The 17,019-nt window shown below is 36.7% G+C and overlaps 1 protein-coding gene across 13 annotated transcripts in view; it reads right to left on the bottom strand.

Annotated features, from left to right (window-relative positions):
* LOC115211684 (rho guanine nucleotide exchange factor 11-like) overlaps window positions 1–17,019 on the bottom strand; it is a 387,012-nt gene that overhangs the window by 98,315 nt on the left and 271,678 nt on the right. For 10 of the 13 annotated variants that reach the window (XM_036502748.1, XM_036502742.1, XM_029780328.2 and 7 more), the window contains one exon: window positions 2,230–2,310. In XM_036502748.1, coding sequence (XP_036358641.1) covers window positions 2,230–2,310 — 81 coding nt within the window. Of the gene's footprint in view, window positions 1–2,225; window positions 2,311–2,778; window positions 3,258–17,019 lie in introns of those variants that run through there. The other 3 variants (XM_036502751.1, XM_029780331.2, XM_036502750.1) reach the window with 3 other exon arrangements.

Genomic DNA, 17,019 nt, shown 5'->3' with positions numbered 1-17,019 from the left:
TACTCAGTTGATCTAATTAGTTTTGAGTGTAGAACCAACAATATATATATACACACACACACACACACACACACACACACATATATATTGGATAATAAAACGAATGGGATGAAGTGGTAAGGATGGATCTTAGGCTGTTGGGGCTCACGGAGAAAATGACAGCAGACCAAGATGTTTGGCGATATGAGGTCCTAGGGAAGACCTGTCTACGAAATTGAGTGCTAGAAGAGTTGTATCCTAGCCACATGTAACAACATACTTTTCACCTACTCTACCCTAAGAATTCAAACTACAACTCATCTTCTAATTGCATCTTTCTCTTCCTCACATTTCCTCCTCATACATTATGATTGTCTTCCAATCTCCTTTCTTGCCCACACTGTCATGCTCACTGTATCACTGCCCCCCCCCACCCTGCCAATGTTGGTGCCACATAAAAAGCACTGAGTCCACTCTGTGGAGTGACTGGTGTTAGGAAGGGCATCCAGCTGTAAAATCCCTACCAAAACAGACACAGTAGCCTTGGGTAGATTTTCAACTTGGCCGGCTCCTGTCAACTGTCCTACCCATGCATGGAAGATGGATGTTAAATGATGATGATATATACATACATATATATATATATATATATATATATATATATATAATGTGATGTGCTTACAAGCCTCAATACAACATTGAGGTTTTTACTTTAATTTTTGGCATATTGTCAGATGAGCACTGACAGGTCTGTATGGTAAATATATCAGAAATATAATGTATGGCTGTGAAAGCAAATGAATTGCAGTTGCTGGAGAGGAACAAATAGAGTATTGTACATTGGATGTATACTGTAAAAGTGAGTGAGTGACAAGTGATTGCAAGTGAAAGAGAGAGGGAGGGAGGGAGGTAGAAAGAGAAAGGTATGAGAATTAGCCAGAAAGGAGGATGTGAGTTATAAAACTGTTAGAGATAAATTAAAGGTGAACTGAAGTAACAAGAGATCTATCTAATCAATAACAGTCAAAAGCTTTCTTTTACTTCAGTCAAATGTAGTAGAATGGTTTACAAAATTAGATATGCTCAGATTGTCTTAGACTCGGTTTTGACAGTTGGGTAGTTTTTGTAATCTTAATCATAAAAAGATGATGATGATGAAAATAGAGTAGCACGTTTACAGATATGAAAGGTTGATAAAAAAACAAATCAAAATAATAACCCTGAGATGTCATGATGTTACCTGATTAAGTGTGAGGCTTTATATATTTGGCTATATAACAAAAAATGGAGTGAGAATAGGAAATACACTGATTAATACTATTTTTGATACCAACTGGCCTGAGAGAGATGCCCCCACTCCTCTGATACTTCCTGTTCTAAAGTGATCTACATTAAAACTTCCCAGTAGAACTTTATGTTAATTTATGTTCCAAACACCACATCAGCTGAATAGTGTCAAAGTTATTTTACTAAATTTTTCATTACTTTCAAAATGAATTAGAACACAAAGTGCATTTCAATAGAAGTCTGGTAACAAAATGGTTAAAAAAATAAGTGGGCTGAGGTTTCAGAAACATACGAAATTCTTATCGATATGGAAGTCTGATGGCAATATTATAGAGTAAATTAGAAGTATTGAATTTAAATTTCATTATTTGTTAATAGCTAGTGCTTAATAAAAGACTTACAAGAAGATAATGAGGAAAGGTTTTTATGGATTTTTTTTTTGTTATTTTATTAACAAAGCGTTATCACAAATAACAACTATGCTAAAATCCTATCTTCTAAGAATGGAATTCCTTCAGTTAAAATTATTGTTTTTTAAATACACTACAGTTTTTTAGAAGAAAAAGTACAGTCATCAACATCATTGACAGAATCAGTACAGAGCTTGATTAATGTTATAGTATTTAGTTCTGCCCCTCAAAGTTTTGTATTAAATCCACTTTGGTTTACCTCAATGTGGACTTGAATTTTCCTCTTCCCTCTAGGGTTAGCACAATAAAGAACCAAGACGACACTGAATGCAAATTAAAGGAATCCCTTTCCATCAACAATACACCATGAACCTATCTAAGAAATCAATATTATCATTTAATAAGTATGTATTCCTCTTTTTTTTTTCTAAATACAATTATATCCAGTTCAAACAATTACTTAAGAGATGTTGGAAATTTGAAACTCCAGCAGACAGCAAATTACTCCTTTCAAACAAGACACACAAAGAGGTGATGAGGCAGTATTACTTACAATACATTCTTCTTGTTGGAGTATAAGCATCTTTTCTATGGTCCTAATACTCTGCTGTCGCATATTCCTTTCCTTTTCATGCTGTAAATACAAAACAAATGCCAAATGAAATAACTATTACATATTTTACTTATCAGTTAATTAATGGCCATGACAAAGGGAAAACTAATAATATAATAACAAAAATAGACATGAATGTAAACAAGGAATGTATTTAGATTAAAGCAAATTCATTAGCAAATAATTATGAAGATCAACAGATTTTCATCAGCATTATTATCATTTCTGTAGACCGATGATATAAGATATAATTTTACAGTTTGCATGTTTTAAGAGAAAATTTATTCATAACAGAAAACAGTCCTGAATTGTATATGTAGCAAAACTATAGAGCAGACTTCATGCATTTCATGTGTTTAACAAATACACAATGAAAACTAAACCAAAATAATGTCATGTGAACAGAAAATAAAAAATATCTAACTATAACTAGAATATTATAATGGTTTAGAAGGAAAGAAAAAAAACGAATTTTCAGTGAGATTTTACCTTGGTACTAGTATAATGTGTTCCATTATGACAGACAGGCTAGACTGGCGACAAATTCTAAACAGTGACAATAGAGGGTGAGACAGAAGTGCTTTGATATAAGTGGAAAGTTGTTGTTATGGTTTGTCATACACTCCCTCATGCTATGAGTCAAGGAAAAACTTAACTTCAAAACTATGTCAGGGGATAATTTGAAACAAAAGGATGTTTTAAATCTCAGCAGATTCTGAAGTGGTGGTGGTGGTATTAGCAAAGGAGGAGTAGAAGAACCAAAATATACTAATAGGTGCCTGTAAAATTATCACTGTATTTAAATATTACACTACAGAAAGAAGGTGGGGGAGCAGGAGGAAAAACAATAATATCAACAACAAAAAAAAAAAATCAGTAATGGAGAAAACATTAGCAGTACATCCTCAATTCAATATATGTTTCTGCTCTTTTTCTTTTCATTGGTGCACATTAAGTGTTTTTCCCACATTGATAATTACAGTCGCTTCTGAATCCTAAAATTTCAATTTAGCTGACCCAGAGAGGAACATAAATGCTATATAACTTTCCCAAGTGACAATGAGTAATAATTAAACTCTGAGTAATATTGTAGCTTCAGAGTACATCAGAGTACAATGCTAGACTTGTCCAAATAGATGTGATAAAAGATACAACTGAATACAAAAGTAAAAACATTTGTTGGCTGTTAGAGCAGATATCCAGATTCTAGACTGCTGATAATTAAGGACTTCCTTAAGTCAATTATTAAATACAAGTCAAGGATAGTCATCGCAATAATACAGGAATCAACTGGCTTCCTTATATGAAGACCTAAAAGTAATTGTAAATTTTATGTGTGTGTGTGTGTGTGTGTGTGTGTGTGTGTGTGTGTGTGTGTGTATATATATATATGTATGTCTGTATATATGCATAAATGTATATACATATAAATACAAATGCATATATATATATATGCATATATATGTCTGTATATATGCATATATATATGCATATATATGTATATATGTATGTCTGTATATATGCATATATGTATATGCATATATATATATATGCATAATGTGTCTATATATATATATATATATATATGCATATATATATGCATAATGTGTGTATATATATATATATATATATATATGCATATATATTTATATATACATACATATATATGCATATATATATATATATATGCATAATGTGTGTGTATATATATATATATATATATATATATATATGCATATATATTTATACATACATATATATGCATATATATATATGCATATATGTGTGTATATATATGCATATATATTTATATATACATACATATATATGCATATATATTTCATCATCATCATCGCTATATAAATATATATATATTTATATGCAAATATATATAAATATATATGCATATATATATATATATGCATATAAATATATATATATGCATATAAATATATATATATGCATATAAATATATATATATGCATATAAATATATATATATATGCATATAAATATATATATATGCATATAAATATATATATCATCATCATCATCATCATTTAACGTCCGCTTTCCATGCTAGCATGGGTTGGACGGTTCAACTGGGGTCTGGGGAGCCCGAAAGCTGCACCAGTCCAGTCAGATCTGGCAGTGTTTCTACAGCTGGATGCCCTTCCTAACGCCAACCACTCCGAGAGTGTAGTGGGTGATTTTATGTGCCACCGACACAGGTGCCAGACAAGGCTGGCAAACGCCACGCTCGGATGGTGTTTTTATGTGCCACCGACACAGGTGCCAGACGAGGCTGGCAGACGGCCACGCTCGGGTGGTGTTTTTATGTGCCACCGACACAGGTGCCAGATGAGGCTGGCAAACGGCCACGATCGGATGGTGCTTGTTACGTGCCCACAGCACGGAGGCCAGTCGATGCGGTACTGGCTACGGCCACGTTCGGATGGTTTTCTTATGTGCCACGTGCCACCGGCACTGGTACCACAAAGATACAAATTCCATTGATGTTCATCTATTTTGATTTGTTTTGATTTGATTTTCACTTGCCTCAACAGGTCTTCACAAGTGTCACAAGAAGGAAGGTATGCACAGGTGGACTGACTACGTCCCAGGTAGGGGCCATGGGTTATGGCCTGACTAGTCTTGCCGGGTCTTCGGATGGTGTTTTTATGTGCCACCGACACAGGTGCTAGATGAGGCTGGCGAACGGCCACGATCGGATGGTGTTTGTCATGTGCCCACCGCACTGACTACGGCACTGATGGATTTCTTGTGTGCCACAGGCACTGGTACCACAAGATACAAATTCCATTGATGTTCATCTATTTTGTCTATTTTGATTTGATTTGATTTGATTTTCACTTGCCTCAACCGGTCTTCACAAGTGTCACAAGAAGGAAGGTATGCACAGGTGGACTGACTAGTCTTGCCGGGTCTTCGGAAGGTGTTTTTATGTGCCACCGACACAGGTGCCAGATGAGGCTGGCGAACGGCCATGATCGGATGGTGTTTGTTACGTGCCCACAGCACGGAGGCCGGTCGATGCGGAACTGGCTACGGCCACGTTCGGATGGTTCTCATGTGTGCCACCGGCACTGGTACCACAAAGTGTGTGCCACCGGCACTGGTACCACAAAGATACAGATTCCATTGATGTTCATCTATTTTGATTTGTTTTGATTTGATTTGATTTGATTTGATTTTCACTTGCCTCAACAGGTCTTCACAAGTGTCACAAGAAGGAAGGTATGCACAGGTGGACTGACTACGTCCCAGGTAGGGGCCATGGGTTATGGCCTGACTAGTCTTGCCGGGTCTTCGGATGGTGTTTTTATGTGCCACCGACACAGGTGCTAGATGAGGCTGGCGAACGGCCACGATCGGATGGTGTTTGTCATGTGCCCACAGAACGGAGGCCAGTCGATGCGGTACTGGCTACGGCCACTTTCGGATGGTTTTCTCTTGTGTGCCACCGGCACTGGTACCACAAAGATACAAATTCCATTGATGTTCATCTATTTTGATTTGTTTTGATTTGATTTTGATTTGATTTTCACTTGCCTCAACAGGCCTTCACAAGTATCACAAGGAGGAAGGTATGCACAGGTGGACTGACTACGTCCCAGGTAGGGGCCATGGTTTATGGCCTGACTAGTCTTGCCGGGTCTTCGGAAGGTGTTTTTATGTGCCACCGACACAGGTGCTAGATGAGGCTGGCGAACGGCCACGACCGGATGGTGTTTGTTATGTGCCCACAGCACGATGGCCAGTGATGCGGTACTGACTACGGCCATGTTCGGATGGATTCTTGTGTGCCACCGGCACTGGTACCACAAGCGGTACTGACTACTTTTTATGTGCCACCGACACAGGTGCTAGATGAGGCTGGCGAACGGCCACGACCGGATGGTGTTTGTTATGTGCCCACAGCACGATGGCCAGTGATGCGATATATATATGCATATAAATATATATATATTTCTTTATTACCCACAAGGGGCTAAACATAGAGGGGACAAACAAGGTCAGACAAAGGTATTAAGTTGATTACATCGACCTCAGTGTGTAACTGGTACTTAATTTATTGACCCCGAAAGGATGAAAGGCAAAGTCGACCTCAGCGGAATTTGAACTCAGAACATAGCGGCAGACGAAATACAGCTAAGCATCTCGCCCGGTGTGCTAATGTTTCTGCCAGCTCGCCGCCTTATATATGCACATAAATATATATCATCATCATTTAACGTCCGCTTTCCATGCTAGCATATATATATATATCATCATCATCATCATCATCGTTTAGCGTCCGTTTTCCATGCTAGCATGGGTTGGACGGTTCTACTGGGGTCTGTGAAGCCAGAAGGCTTCATCAGGCCCAGTCAAATCTGGCAGTGTTTCTATATATATATATATATATATATATATATATATAATATATATATATTTCTTTATTACCCACAAGGGGCTAAACATAGAGGGGACAAACAAGGTCAGACAAAGGTATTAAGTTGATTACATCGACCTCAGTGTGTAACTGGTACTTAATTTATTGACCCCGAAAGGATGAAAGGCAAAGTCGACCTCAGCGGAATTTGAACTCAGAACATAGCGGCAGACGAAATACAGCTAAGCATCTCGCCCGTGTGCTAATGTTTCTGCCAGCTCGCCGCCTTATATATGCACATAAATATATATCATCATCATTTAACGTCCGCTTTCCATGCTAGCATATATATATATATCATCATCATCATCATCATCGTTTAGCGTCCGTTTTCCATGCTAGCATGGGTTGGACGGTTCTACTGGGGTCTGTGAAGCCAGAAGGCTTCATCAGGCCCAGTCAAATCTGGCAGTGTTTCTATATATATATATATATATATATATATATATAATAAATATTAGGGAATAAATCCAAATTTACAGGGAAAAAAAAAAATCAGATTTAGGATTAAATCCAATTTTATAGTAAAATATTATAAAATATTATTAGAGACAAAACCACTATTTTGCAAAACAAACAAGGAAAGACTTAATCAATACATAAAATTTTAATAAATAGTCAAAAAAACCGCCACTACAATCGTTTCTTGTCTTGATCGACAATCTTCAGGTGGACTTCCAATAAGTCAATTTCAAATTATGAAGTAAAATTGACTTATTGGAAGTCCACCTGAAGATTGTCGATCAAGACAAGAAACGATTGTAGTGGCGGTTTTTTTGACTATTTATTAAAATTTTATGTATTGATTAAGTCTTTCCTTGTTTGTTTTGCAAAATAGTAGTTTTGTCTCTAATAATATTTTATATATATATATATATATATATGCACACACTTTCAAAATGTAACCGCATGTGAATCGTTGTCAATTTTTTCCTGCAGTCTTCCTTTTCTCTTGGACTTTCCTGTCTGCTGTTTCTGAAGAGCTTTGCTCAAAATGTAAAACCACCTAAGTGGTAGATGTATCCACAGACACTTAAATTAACTAAATAATGACATTTAAACAGCAATGATCCACTTCTCATTGTTAATTCTTGCTCCATTTCTTATCTTTTCTATATATATTAAATGAGGGTTTTTCCTTTAAATTACCTACTACCGTATATATTACATATATATTTTTTTTTTCTCTCTCTCTATTTCTTCTCTATAAATACATAAACACACACTCTCTCTTTCTCTTTTTCTTCATTTTTCTCCATCACACCATCTTTCTTCTCTCAGCCCCTCAAACTCCCTAAATATAGTGTATGCAAGCATATATATGTGTGTGTGTGTGTTTGTGTGTATAGACACACTCTTTCTCTCTCAGCCCTGCAATCTCCCCAAATATTGTGTGTGTGTGTATACACACTTTTTCTTTCTCCTCTCTGTTTTTTCACTTCTCTCCAACACACAATCTTTCTTCTCTCAGCCCCTCAACCTGCATTTAAGATACATACTCCCTCTCTCTTTCTCTGTCTCTTCACTTCTATCCGTCACACAGTCTTTCTTCTCTCAACCTCTCAATCTTCCTAAATATATAAACACACACACTCTGTTCCTCTCTCCTCTTAGTCTCTCAATCTCTCTAAATATATATACACACTTTTTTTCTCTATTTCTTCACTACCCTCCATCACACTGTTAAATTAAAAATAAATAAATAAAAATATCCAGAAAAATGTCCAGAAACTGGAGGAGCATGGAATTGGCATTGTTTTTGAGAGCCTGGTACTGAAGGAGATAATCCAAACAATATTATCACAGCTGCACTGAAGAGCAATGACTACTCAGGAACTTTAGTACAGATAGAGCGAATGAAGCAGGAGTTTACACATTTTTACGCTCTCATATGATCCCACATCGGAACTCCTGATGCCATCTTTGATAATGAACACAGCAAAGATGACAAGGATGGAGGCACAGATGTAGATAAAAGATATTACCCCCACATGGTACACACTCAAGAAAACGAAGATGGTTTAAGCGAGAAACCTGCCAGGAAAGTAAACCCAAATGCAAGCGCCTCTACCACCATCAAAGCGAAAAACTGTGGAGGTGAAATAGCCAAAAAGGAACAACCAAAAGGAGCAAAAGCAAAAGATGAAACAGCCAAAGAAAGAAGCAAACTGGACTGCCTATACAACAAAAAAGATAAGAGACAGCACACACGAATGTGCAAATTCTACTTGAAAGATGTCTGCTGGCATGAAGAAGGAGGTGCAAGCTACTGTTTTGCACACCAAAGACTCTGCCACACCAACATGAAACAAGGCAGAAACCACCTGCCAAAAGGAAAGGACTACGCACCACCTACCACAAAACAGAGATACGCAGATGTAGCGTGTGCTACAAATCAGTCTCATCAACATGTTGCTGAAAGGGCAGCTGCTAAACAACAATCTTTTTTGTGCATGGCACAAAAGATTATACAGCAACTGACCTGGCTACATCAATCTCACAGATTGGACTATCCCCAATACACAAGACCACCATGGCAAATAGACCCAAGGTGGACACCACTGGCAACAACACAGACATCACATCAGTGCTCTTACTGAGCATCGCAGGACTTAGTAACAGAACAAAAATTCCTTTCCTGAGAGACCTTGTTGCATGCAATCAAGCCTTATGCAGAGCACTTATGGAAACACGTGAAACCAGATATAGCAAATGCAGAAATACAGTAACCACAGTATGTTGTATTACAGACCAACAGAAAAGAAAGGAGGCATGGTAGAGTTGCTATGTACATCCGCAAAGACTTCACACCCAGGCCCTTTTGTCACATTCAAATTCAGTATGTACCACATTAATTGTACATGTAAGACAACTCAATGTAATTATATGTGCTACATATCACCCTCAAGATGCAGGCAAGTTTGAAGACTGCCTTACAAAAATAGAAGTTCTGGTTACATTAGAACAACACATAAGTGTACATCTTACGGGAAACTTCAATCTCCCCAATGTCGGATGGCCTGAGGGCCATTCTCTCCAAGGAATGGCACAATGCAAACAAGGACAGGTGAAGTCCCTCCTGAACCTCATCAGTACTTTGTACATGGAACAAATAGAACTCCAACCAATCAGGGCAGGTAACATACTGGATCTCTGCTTCACAAATAAAATGGATCTCATCCATAATGTGAAAGTGACACTGACACTACTCTTGGATCACAAAATGGTAAAGCTGACCATGTACAGAACAAAGGAAACCATGGTCATGCAGCCAACAAGAAACTCTCAAAATCTTGCCAGCTTGAACTTCCATAAGGCAAACTGGAAACAAATTAAGAGATCCTCAAACAAAATTGACCTAAATGTCTCTCCACACCAGACATCGACATGAAACTTCAACACTTCACATCTGTAATATAAGCCATCTGCTACAAATGTGTCCCAGAGGGAAAGGCCACTGTACACATGAACAAAATCCCCAGGGAGAGGAAAATTCTTATGGGATGGCATACAAAAATTTCAAATCGCCTAAACAAACAAATTGAAAGTCCAACAAGGTAGAAATGTATGGCTAGTATTTTCAGCACAGCTGCTGCATGATTTTTAACTGTTTTTGATATATTTTCATGTTTTCAAACACAGTGCAGCCACAAGGTCATTATCTACAGCAGACAAATACTGCTGCTAATTTACCTGTTATGATGTATCTGCATTATGCATAACAGATGGCAATGAATGTGGGTATACAGAGATGTGTATAAATGTCATTATTTAATGTTCATCATCTATGCTAGCATGGGTTAATCTGACTGGATCTGAAATGCCAGAAGACTGCACTGAGCTTCACTGTCTGTTTTGGGATGGTTTCTACAGCTGGATGCCCTTCCTAATGCCAAACACTTTACAGAGTGTACTGGATACTTTTTTTTCTCACAACTGGTTTGAATAAGGTCACCAAATAACTTACAAGACAGAGAAAAAGTCCCCTACAGTGAGTAGGGGTACTATATTGAGGCAGGTGGCTTTCAGTTAGATTTTGAGAATCTAAATATGAAAGGGGAACATGAAGAGGTCTCTCACTATAAAGGAGATACATGGCTACCCTGTATTACGTAGGGGTGGATGGAAGTAGCTGGAAAGAGAGATAAAAACAGTGGTGGCGAGATGTCAGGGCATACTCTCATGGTACAAGGAGGGTATAAGAGATATACAAACATATGTGTACATGTGCATGCACATGCATTAGAAGGGGGGGGGGATAATTTTACTATTACATGTTTCAAGCTATATCTGCTATCACTGTATAAGGTTGATAATTCCCAGCTCCCTACTACAGTAATTATGTGTAACACAAGAAGTGTATCATAAGAAACTGATGAAACCAGTCTGTTCATATTTAGGTCTTTATCCCTTTATACCTTACACAGTTTTAACAAAAGAACAACTAAAACAAATAACACTGAAAAAGGTTAAGAGATATAACATAGGTGCAAGCATGGCTGTGTGGTGAGAAGCTTGCTTCCAGGCCATATGGCTCTGGGTTCAGTTCCACTGTGTGACACCTTGGTAAAGCGTTTTCTACTATACACTCTGATCAACCAAGGCCTTGTCAGTGGATCTGGTAGGCAGAAACTGAAAGAAGCCCTTCATATATGTGTGTGTGTCTTCATGTCTGTGTTAATCCCCTACCACTGCTTGACAACCAGTATTGGTGTGTTTATGTCCTTGGAACTTAGTTTGGCAAAAGAGACCAGTAGAGTGAGTTCCAGGCTTAGATAAAATATAAGTACTGGAGTCAATTCATTCGATTAAAAATTCATCAAAGTGGTGCTCCAGCATGGCCGCAGTCTAATGATTGAAACAAGTAAAAGATAAAAGGTAACTACATTTTATACCTACCATTTTGTTCAAACTGAAAATTATATCGATAATTATCATCATCATTTAATGTCCATTTTTGCATGCTATCAAGAGATGGATGGTTCTCCAGATGCTAACAAGCTGCAGAGATGTATCATGCTCCAACATAAGCTTTGGCATGGTTTCTACAGTATCCTGCAAGATTTCTAAAGCTGGATATCTTTCCTAATACCAACTACTTTACAGTGTGCACTGGGTGCTTTTTATCTGACATTGGCACTTGTAAGGTTGCTAAATAACTTGCAAGAAAGGGAAAAGAATAAACTTCCTTGAGCAAGTAGGTTGAAAGAGGGGGAGGTGGTTTTGTGGCAAGTGTTGAAGGTGTTTTGTTACCCCACATTATGCAAGGGTGGGTGAGAAAAGCTGGAAGGTAGATAAAGATGGTAAAGCACTTTTGTTAATATTATTTTCTTATTTCTTCTTCAATAAATATCTGGTGGGTTTTAAAACCTATTCTAGGTGTTTCACAGTTTATATTCTCCCTTATAACCGGCTTTGTGTATCTTAAAAGTTTTTTTTTTTGTTTTCTTTTTAAGAATTATTAGTAAATAATATTGTAATAATGGCAATCCCTCTTGCAAGGAAAAAATTCAATAATTTTGTAGATAGTCCCCCATGCAACTATACCAGTATAGTAAACAAGCCATGGTTGCTTTACTTAATAGAAACAGCAGCTAAATATCATTTAAACTAAAGGCTACTATCATTTAAACTGAAGGACACAAAGGCCAATGAAGACTGGAATATACTATGTCCGGAAAAAAACCCCACAAAATGATGGGATGGTCAGAGTTGGAATGCATGCAATGATTGATAAGTCTGCTCAATCAGGGATGACCAGGAGCCATTATAACAGAATAGACAACCCTACTGATGACTAAAAAGTAGGTTCAGATCCTGAAAAAAGGCAGAAGTGGTTTGAAACTAAAATTTGATAAATATGACTTGTTGAATAGAGTGGGATTAATGAAAGATGTTTATGGAAAATATCTTTTTTTTTTTTTTGTGAAATATAATTATCTGCCACTACAACCTTTCCAATTACACCTGTCCTGGTACATAAAATATTAACACAACTATGATGTGGTTAGTACTGGAGCAGTGCCAAATATGGATGGAGAAAACTTATCTAATTCATGCCAACCAACACAGAGCTGAGCTAGTGGTGGTGATGATGATTAGGGTGGTGATGGTGATTAGACAATTTAATAGCATTTCCAAATGTTTTTTTTCTCTAATCTTATGATTCTTCCCTAACAGATAAACAATAGAGGGGCCAGGAGGAGGTTGCAATAAAAACAGTTCCTTTTCTTTATGATTTTGTTTTAATTAATCAAAGTGATTAATATCAATATTTCTAAGATGATAATTGACAATACCAGGATACTGACAACCTGTCTACTAAATCCAAATATTGGTTTCAAATTTTGGCACAAGGCCAACAATTTCAAGGGAGGGGATTAATCAATGACATCAACCCCAGTACTCAATTGGTACTTATGATAAAATTATGAGATGGCACATTGCGTTATCTCCTTACTCATATGATATTCACAATTACCCAGGATCCAGCAACAGCACTCCGGATGCATTCACAAGGTTACGCTGTTCAGCAATCAGTTCACATTCGCTTTATGAGTTACATGCAGCACTGTGCCATCCTGGTGTAGTACACCTTTATCATTTCATCTGCAGTAGAAATCTTCCATATTCGTTAGAGAATGTGAAACAAATATGTAGAAATTGCTCTATATGTCAAGAAGTGAAACCACAATATTATAAACCAGACTCAGTTAACTTAACTAAGGCCATGCAGCCCTTTGAGCGAATTTCCATCAATTTCAAAGGTCCGATTCCTTCCAAGAAGCATCCTTATCTCCTAACAATAGTTGATGAATACTCTCAATTTCCGTTTGGTTATCCAGTATCTGACACATCAGCTCAGACTGTAATAAAGTGTCTTACAGACTTGTTCTCAGTTTTTGGTATGCCCAGTTATGTACATTCCGATCGTAGAACTGCCTTTATGTCTACAAGATTGAGAGAACGGCTCCTCAGTAAGGACATTGCAATGAATAGGACGACACCATACAATCCCTCTGGGAACAGTCAAGTAGAAAGATATAATGGTATTATTTAGAAGTCAGTACGACTCTCTTTGAAAACCTGTGCCCTTCCAGTATCTTCATGGAAAACAGTTCTTCCAGATGTGTTGCATTCAATCAGATCTCTACTTTGTACATTCACTAACACCACTCCTCATGAACGTCTTTTTAATTATCAAAGACATTCAGCAACAGGAAACATTGATGCCAACATGGTTTCTTAACCCAGGACCTGCACGTGTTCAAAGGAACAATCACATTAACAAGTATGACCCTATCATGGACCAAGATGATTTAATCGAAGCCAACCCCCAATACGCTCACGTCTGTTACCCAGACAGTTGCGAAACCACAGTATCCACAAAACAATTGGCACCACCCAACTGATAACCTAACCCAAATATTTGTCCCTCAAGAGCCAGACAGAGAGCCAATTGAAATTTCTCCTCCTCCTAGAGATAACCATCAAGAACAAAAAGAAGAATCCCCTCAGCTGCATTGAACACAAAGGAATCAGAAAGCCCCAGAAAGGCTATGACTTTTTAACTTTTTCTAGGAGGGAGTGAATGCTATGCAAATAATGTTGATATAAAGAGCACGTGCATTTGTCAAGAAGAGAGAGAACAGCCATTCAGAATAATATACAGGACTATGACTAAAAATTAGTTTCTTTGAACTAGGATTTACTGGTTATACATTACAGGCACCTTGGGCAAGAGTCTTCTACTATAGCTCCAGGTTGACTTATGCCTTGTTGAATGAATTTGCACATGGAAAATGTATGGAAGCCCATCATGTGTGTGTGTATGTGTGTGCGTGTGTGTGTACACATTTATATAAGTGTTTGCATCTTTGTCACCTGGCACTGTTTGACAACTGTTATTGATTTGTTTAAATCCCTGTAACTTAATGGTTCAGCAAAACAGATTGACAGAAAAAGTACCAGACTAATAAAATAAGTACAACGTTTCTTTAACTAAACCCTTTAGAGTGGTGCCCCAGAATGGCTGCAGTCCAATGAATGAAACAAGTAAGAGATAAAAAGATTAATGTAAAGTAGGAGTAAATAATCTTTTCTACTCTAGGCACAAGACCCAAAATTTTGGGGGAGAGAGCCAGTTGATTAGATTTACCCCAGTATGCAACTGGTACTTAATTTATCAACCCTGAAAGGATGAAAGGCAAAGCTGAGCTCAACAGAATTTGAACTCAGAACGTAAAGATAAACAAAATATCACTAAGCATTTTGCCCAGCGTGCTAATGTTTCAGCCAGCTCGACGCCTTAAAGTAGGGGTAAATAATGATAAAATCTTGAGTTCCCAAAAGTTAGTCAATAAGAAAACTCTACTAATGAACTAGTGGAGTGTGAAAGTAGAAATTTAGTATGAATGCTGAAATTACTAAGCAATATTTATCCTAAAAGCAATTATGAATAATAACCAAACAAAAAAAAATTTTCCTTTGCTCTTGTCCAATTTGCAAAATATTGGTTAAATAAAACAATAGAGCAACAAATATCCCTACTTTGCTTCTGTAGTACATAAAGTAGTAAAAATGTTGGAAAAATATCAAGCCGTATATGATCTTTAATGTAATCTAATAAACTAAAGGGTTGGATATCAATTAGAACCAGTTGGAAAAACATCAAAAATTTCTGAAATTAATTACATGTTTCTTGAAGAGAATAGTATGCAAGTATGTCTGTGGAAACTGAGAATTATTTCATGTTTTCTTTTAACCAGACACTCCACAACCAAGACTTAGATGTGCATGATGTGAGTCAATATCACAGTCTAACAAAGGTGACATTTTTTTATATGCACAACTAGACAGTGTGTGTGTGTGTGTGTGTGTGTGTGTGTGTGCTCAGCAGTGTAAGTGGACGTCAGACTAATGACATAATAATGCATGTTAGTGGAGCTGGGATTACACTTTTGAAAAGACAACAGAGAATGCTGTAGCAAGGGATATCTTTCTTACTACTTTCCAGAAACAAGAAATAACATAAATTCAGGAAATATGTACTGACACTGAGGTCCAAAATTAAACAAATAAATTATTCATCTTTACTTTTCAAACCCAAATGTTAATTCTTGAACATATTGAAACAATGAAGGTAAAAAAAATCTAAGAGTATTGAAGTTTACTTGTAAAACCTTTCTATCCCAGCAGATGCCAATACAGCCTTCATTTAATACCTTATATATTTTCAAAACAGACACTGTATATGTACTATCCAAGTGAAAGCTGAATAATTATTACACTTGAAATGAGTAAAACATTTTACAAAAATACTGAAGTGTTTTTTGTTTGTTTTTTTTCTCATGATAAACCCACTCAAAATTAGATACACAAGGTGACTGGTTTCCTTCCTGGTTACCATATTTAACACTATTTTTATGTTGAGCGCTGTTGCACAGGAAAGACTGAATGTTTAAAGCACCACTGAATATTACAAATTGCTACTTCTGGTCTTGATTCACTTTGTGATCCCTTAGTTGAAGACTGGCAGCCATTTGCAATAAATATGATACATAATCCTATTTATTGCTTCACACAATGAATTTGAAAATCTTAGTTGGAAATTTTTTTCTCAACTAAAAAATTTATTTGGCTAGAACTCAAAAATACACCAATAACAATAACAGAAAAGTATTTTTTAAATCAAAATTCAGAAGGCAGCAACGGCTCAGCTTTGACAAACAGCTGAAAAAAAGAGGGCATGTAAAAGAATTTGTAGAAGAGCTTTGTAAGATACATCAAGTTGTTTACAAATGCCAAAAACACATAGCTTCAAATGAGTGATACTTATTTGAAAAATGGTAGAAAGTGTTGAAAAGTGGCAGCTATGGTTGTTCATGCTATGAATGAATTCAGCTCAAGTAATTTGACTTTTTAAACTTAAAAAAAAAAAAAAATGATCCTTCAACTAGACCCAGAAGAAAAGTGAACTTGACTATCAGAACATACATTTTCGTGGATATCTTACAAATAAAAACACAGAAAATGAGGAACTTACAAAGAAAGTGGGGGGGGGGAAGAAAGAAGAAGAAAAATTTCTGGTAAATAATTTGAATGGAAATACTAGTTGTAAATATCGTAAGTAGTTGGAATCAGACCAACCAAATACTAATGTTGATAACACCATACTTGCTGCCAACATTGGCAAAAAGAATGAAGAGTCTGCTAAAGGTAAAATATTTGTAAATGGTGCTCAACCACCTCTCACCAATGTAAACAGCAACAACA

The sequence above is a fragment of the Octopus sinensis genome, linkage group LG5 (assembly GCF_006345805.1).
Source record: "Octopus sinensis linkage group LG5, ASM634580v1, whole genome shotgun sequence".
Taxonomy (NCBI): Eukaryota; Metazoa; Mollusca; class Cephalopoda; order Octopoda; family Octopodidae; genus Octopus; species Octopus sinensis.
The sequence above is the reverse complement of the archived record's forward strand: the minus strand, read 5'-3'. Positions and strand labels throughout refer to the sequence as shown.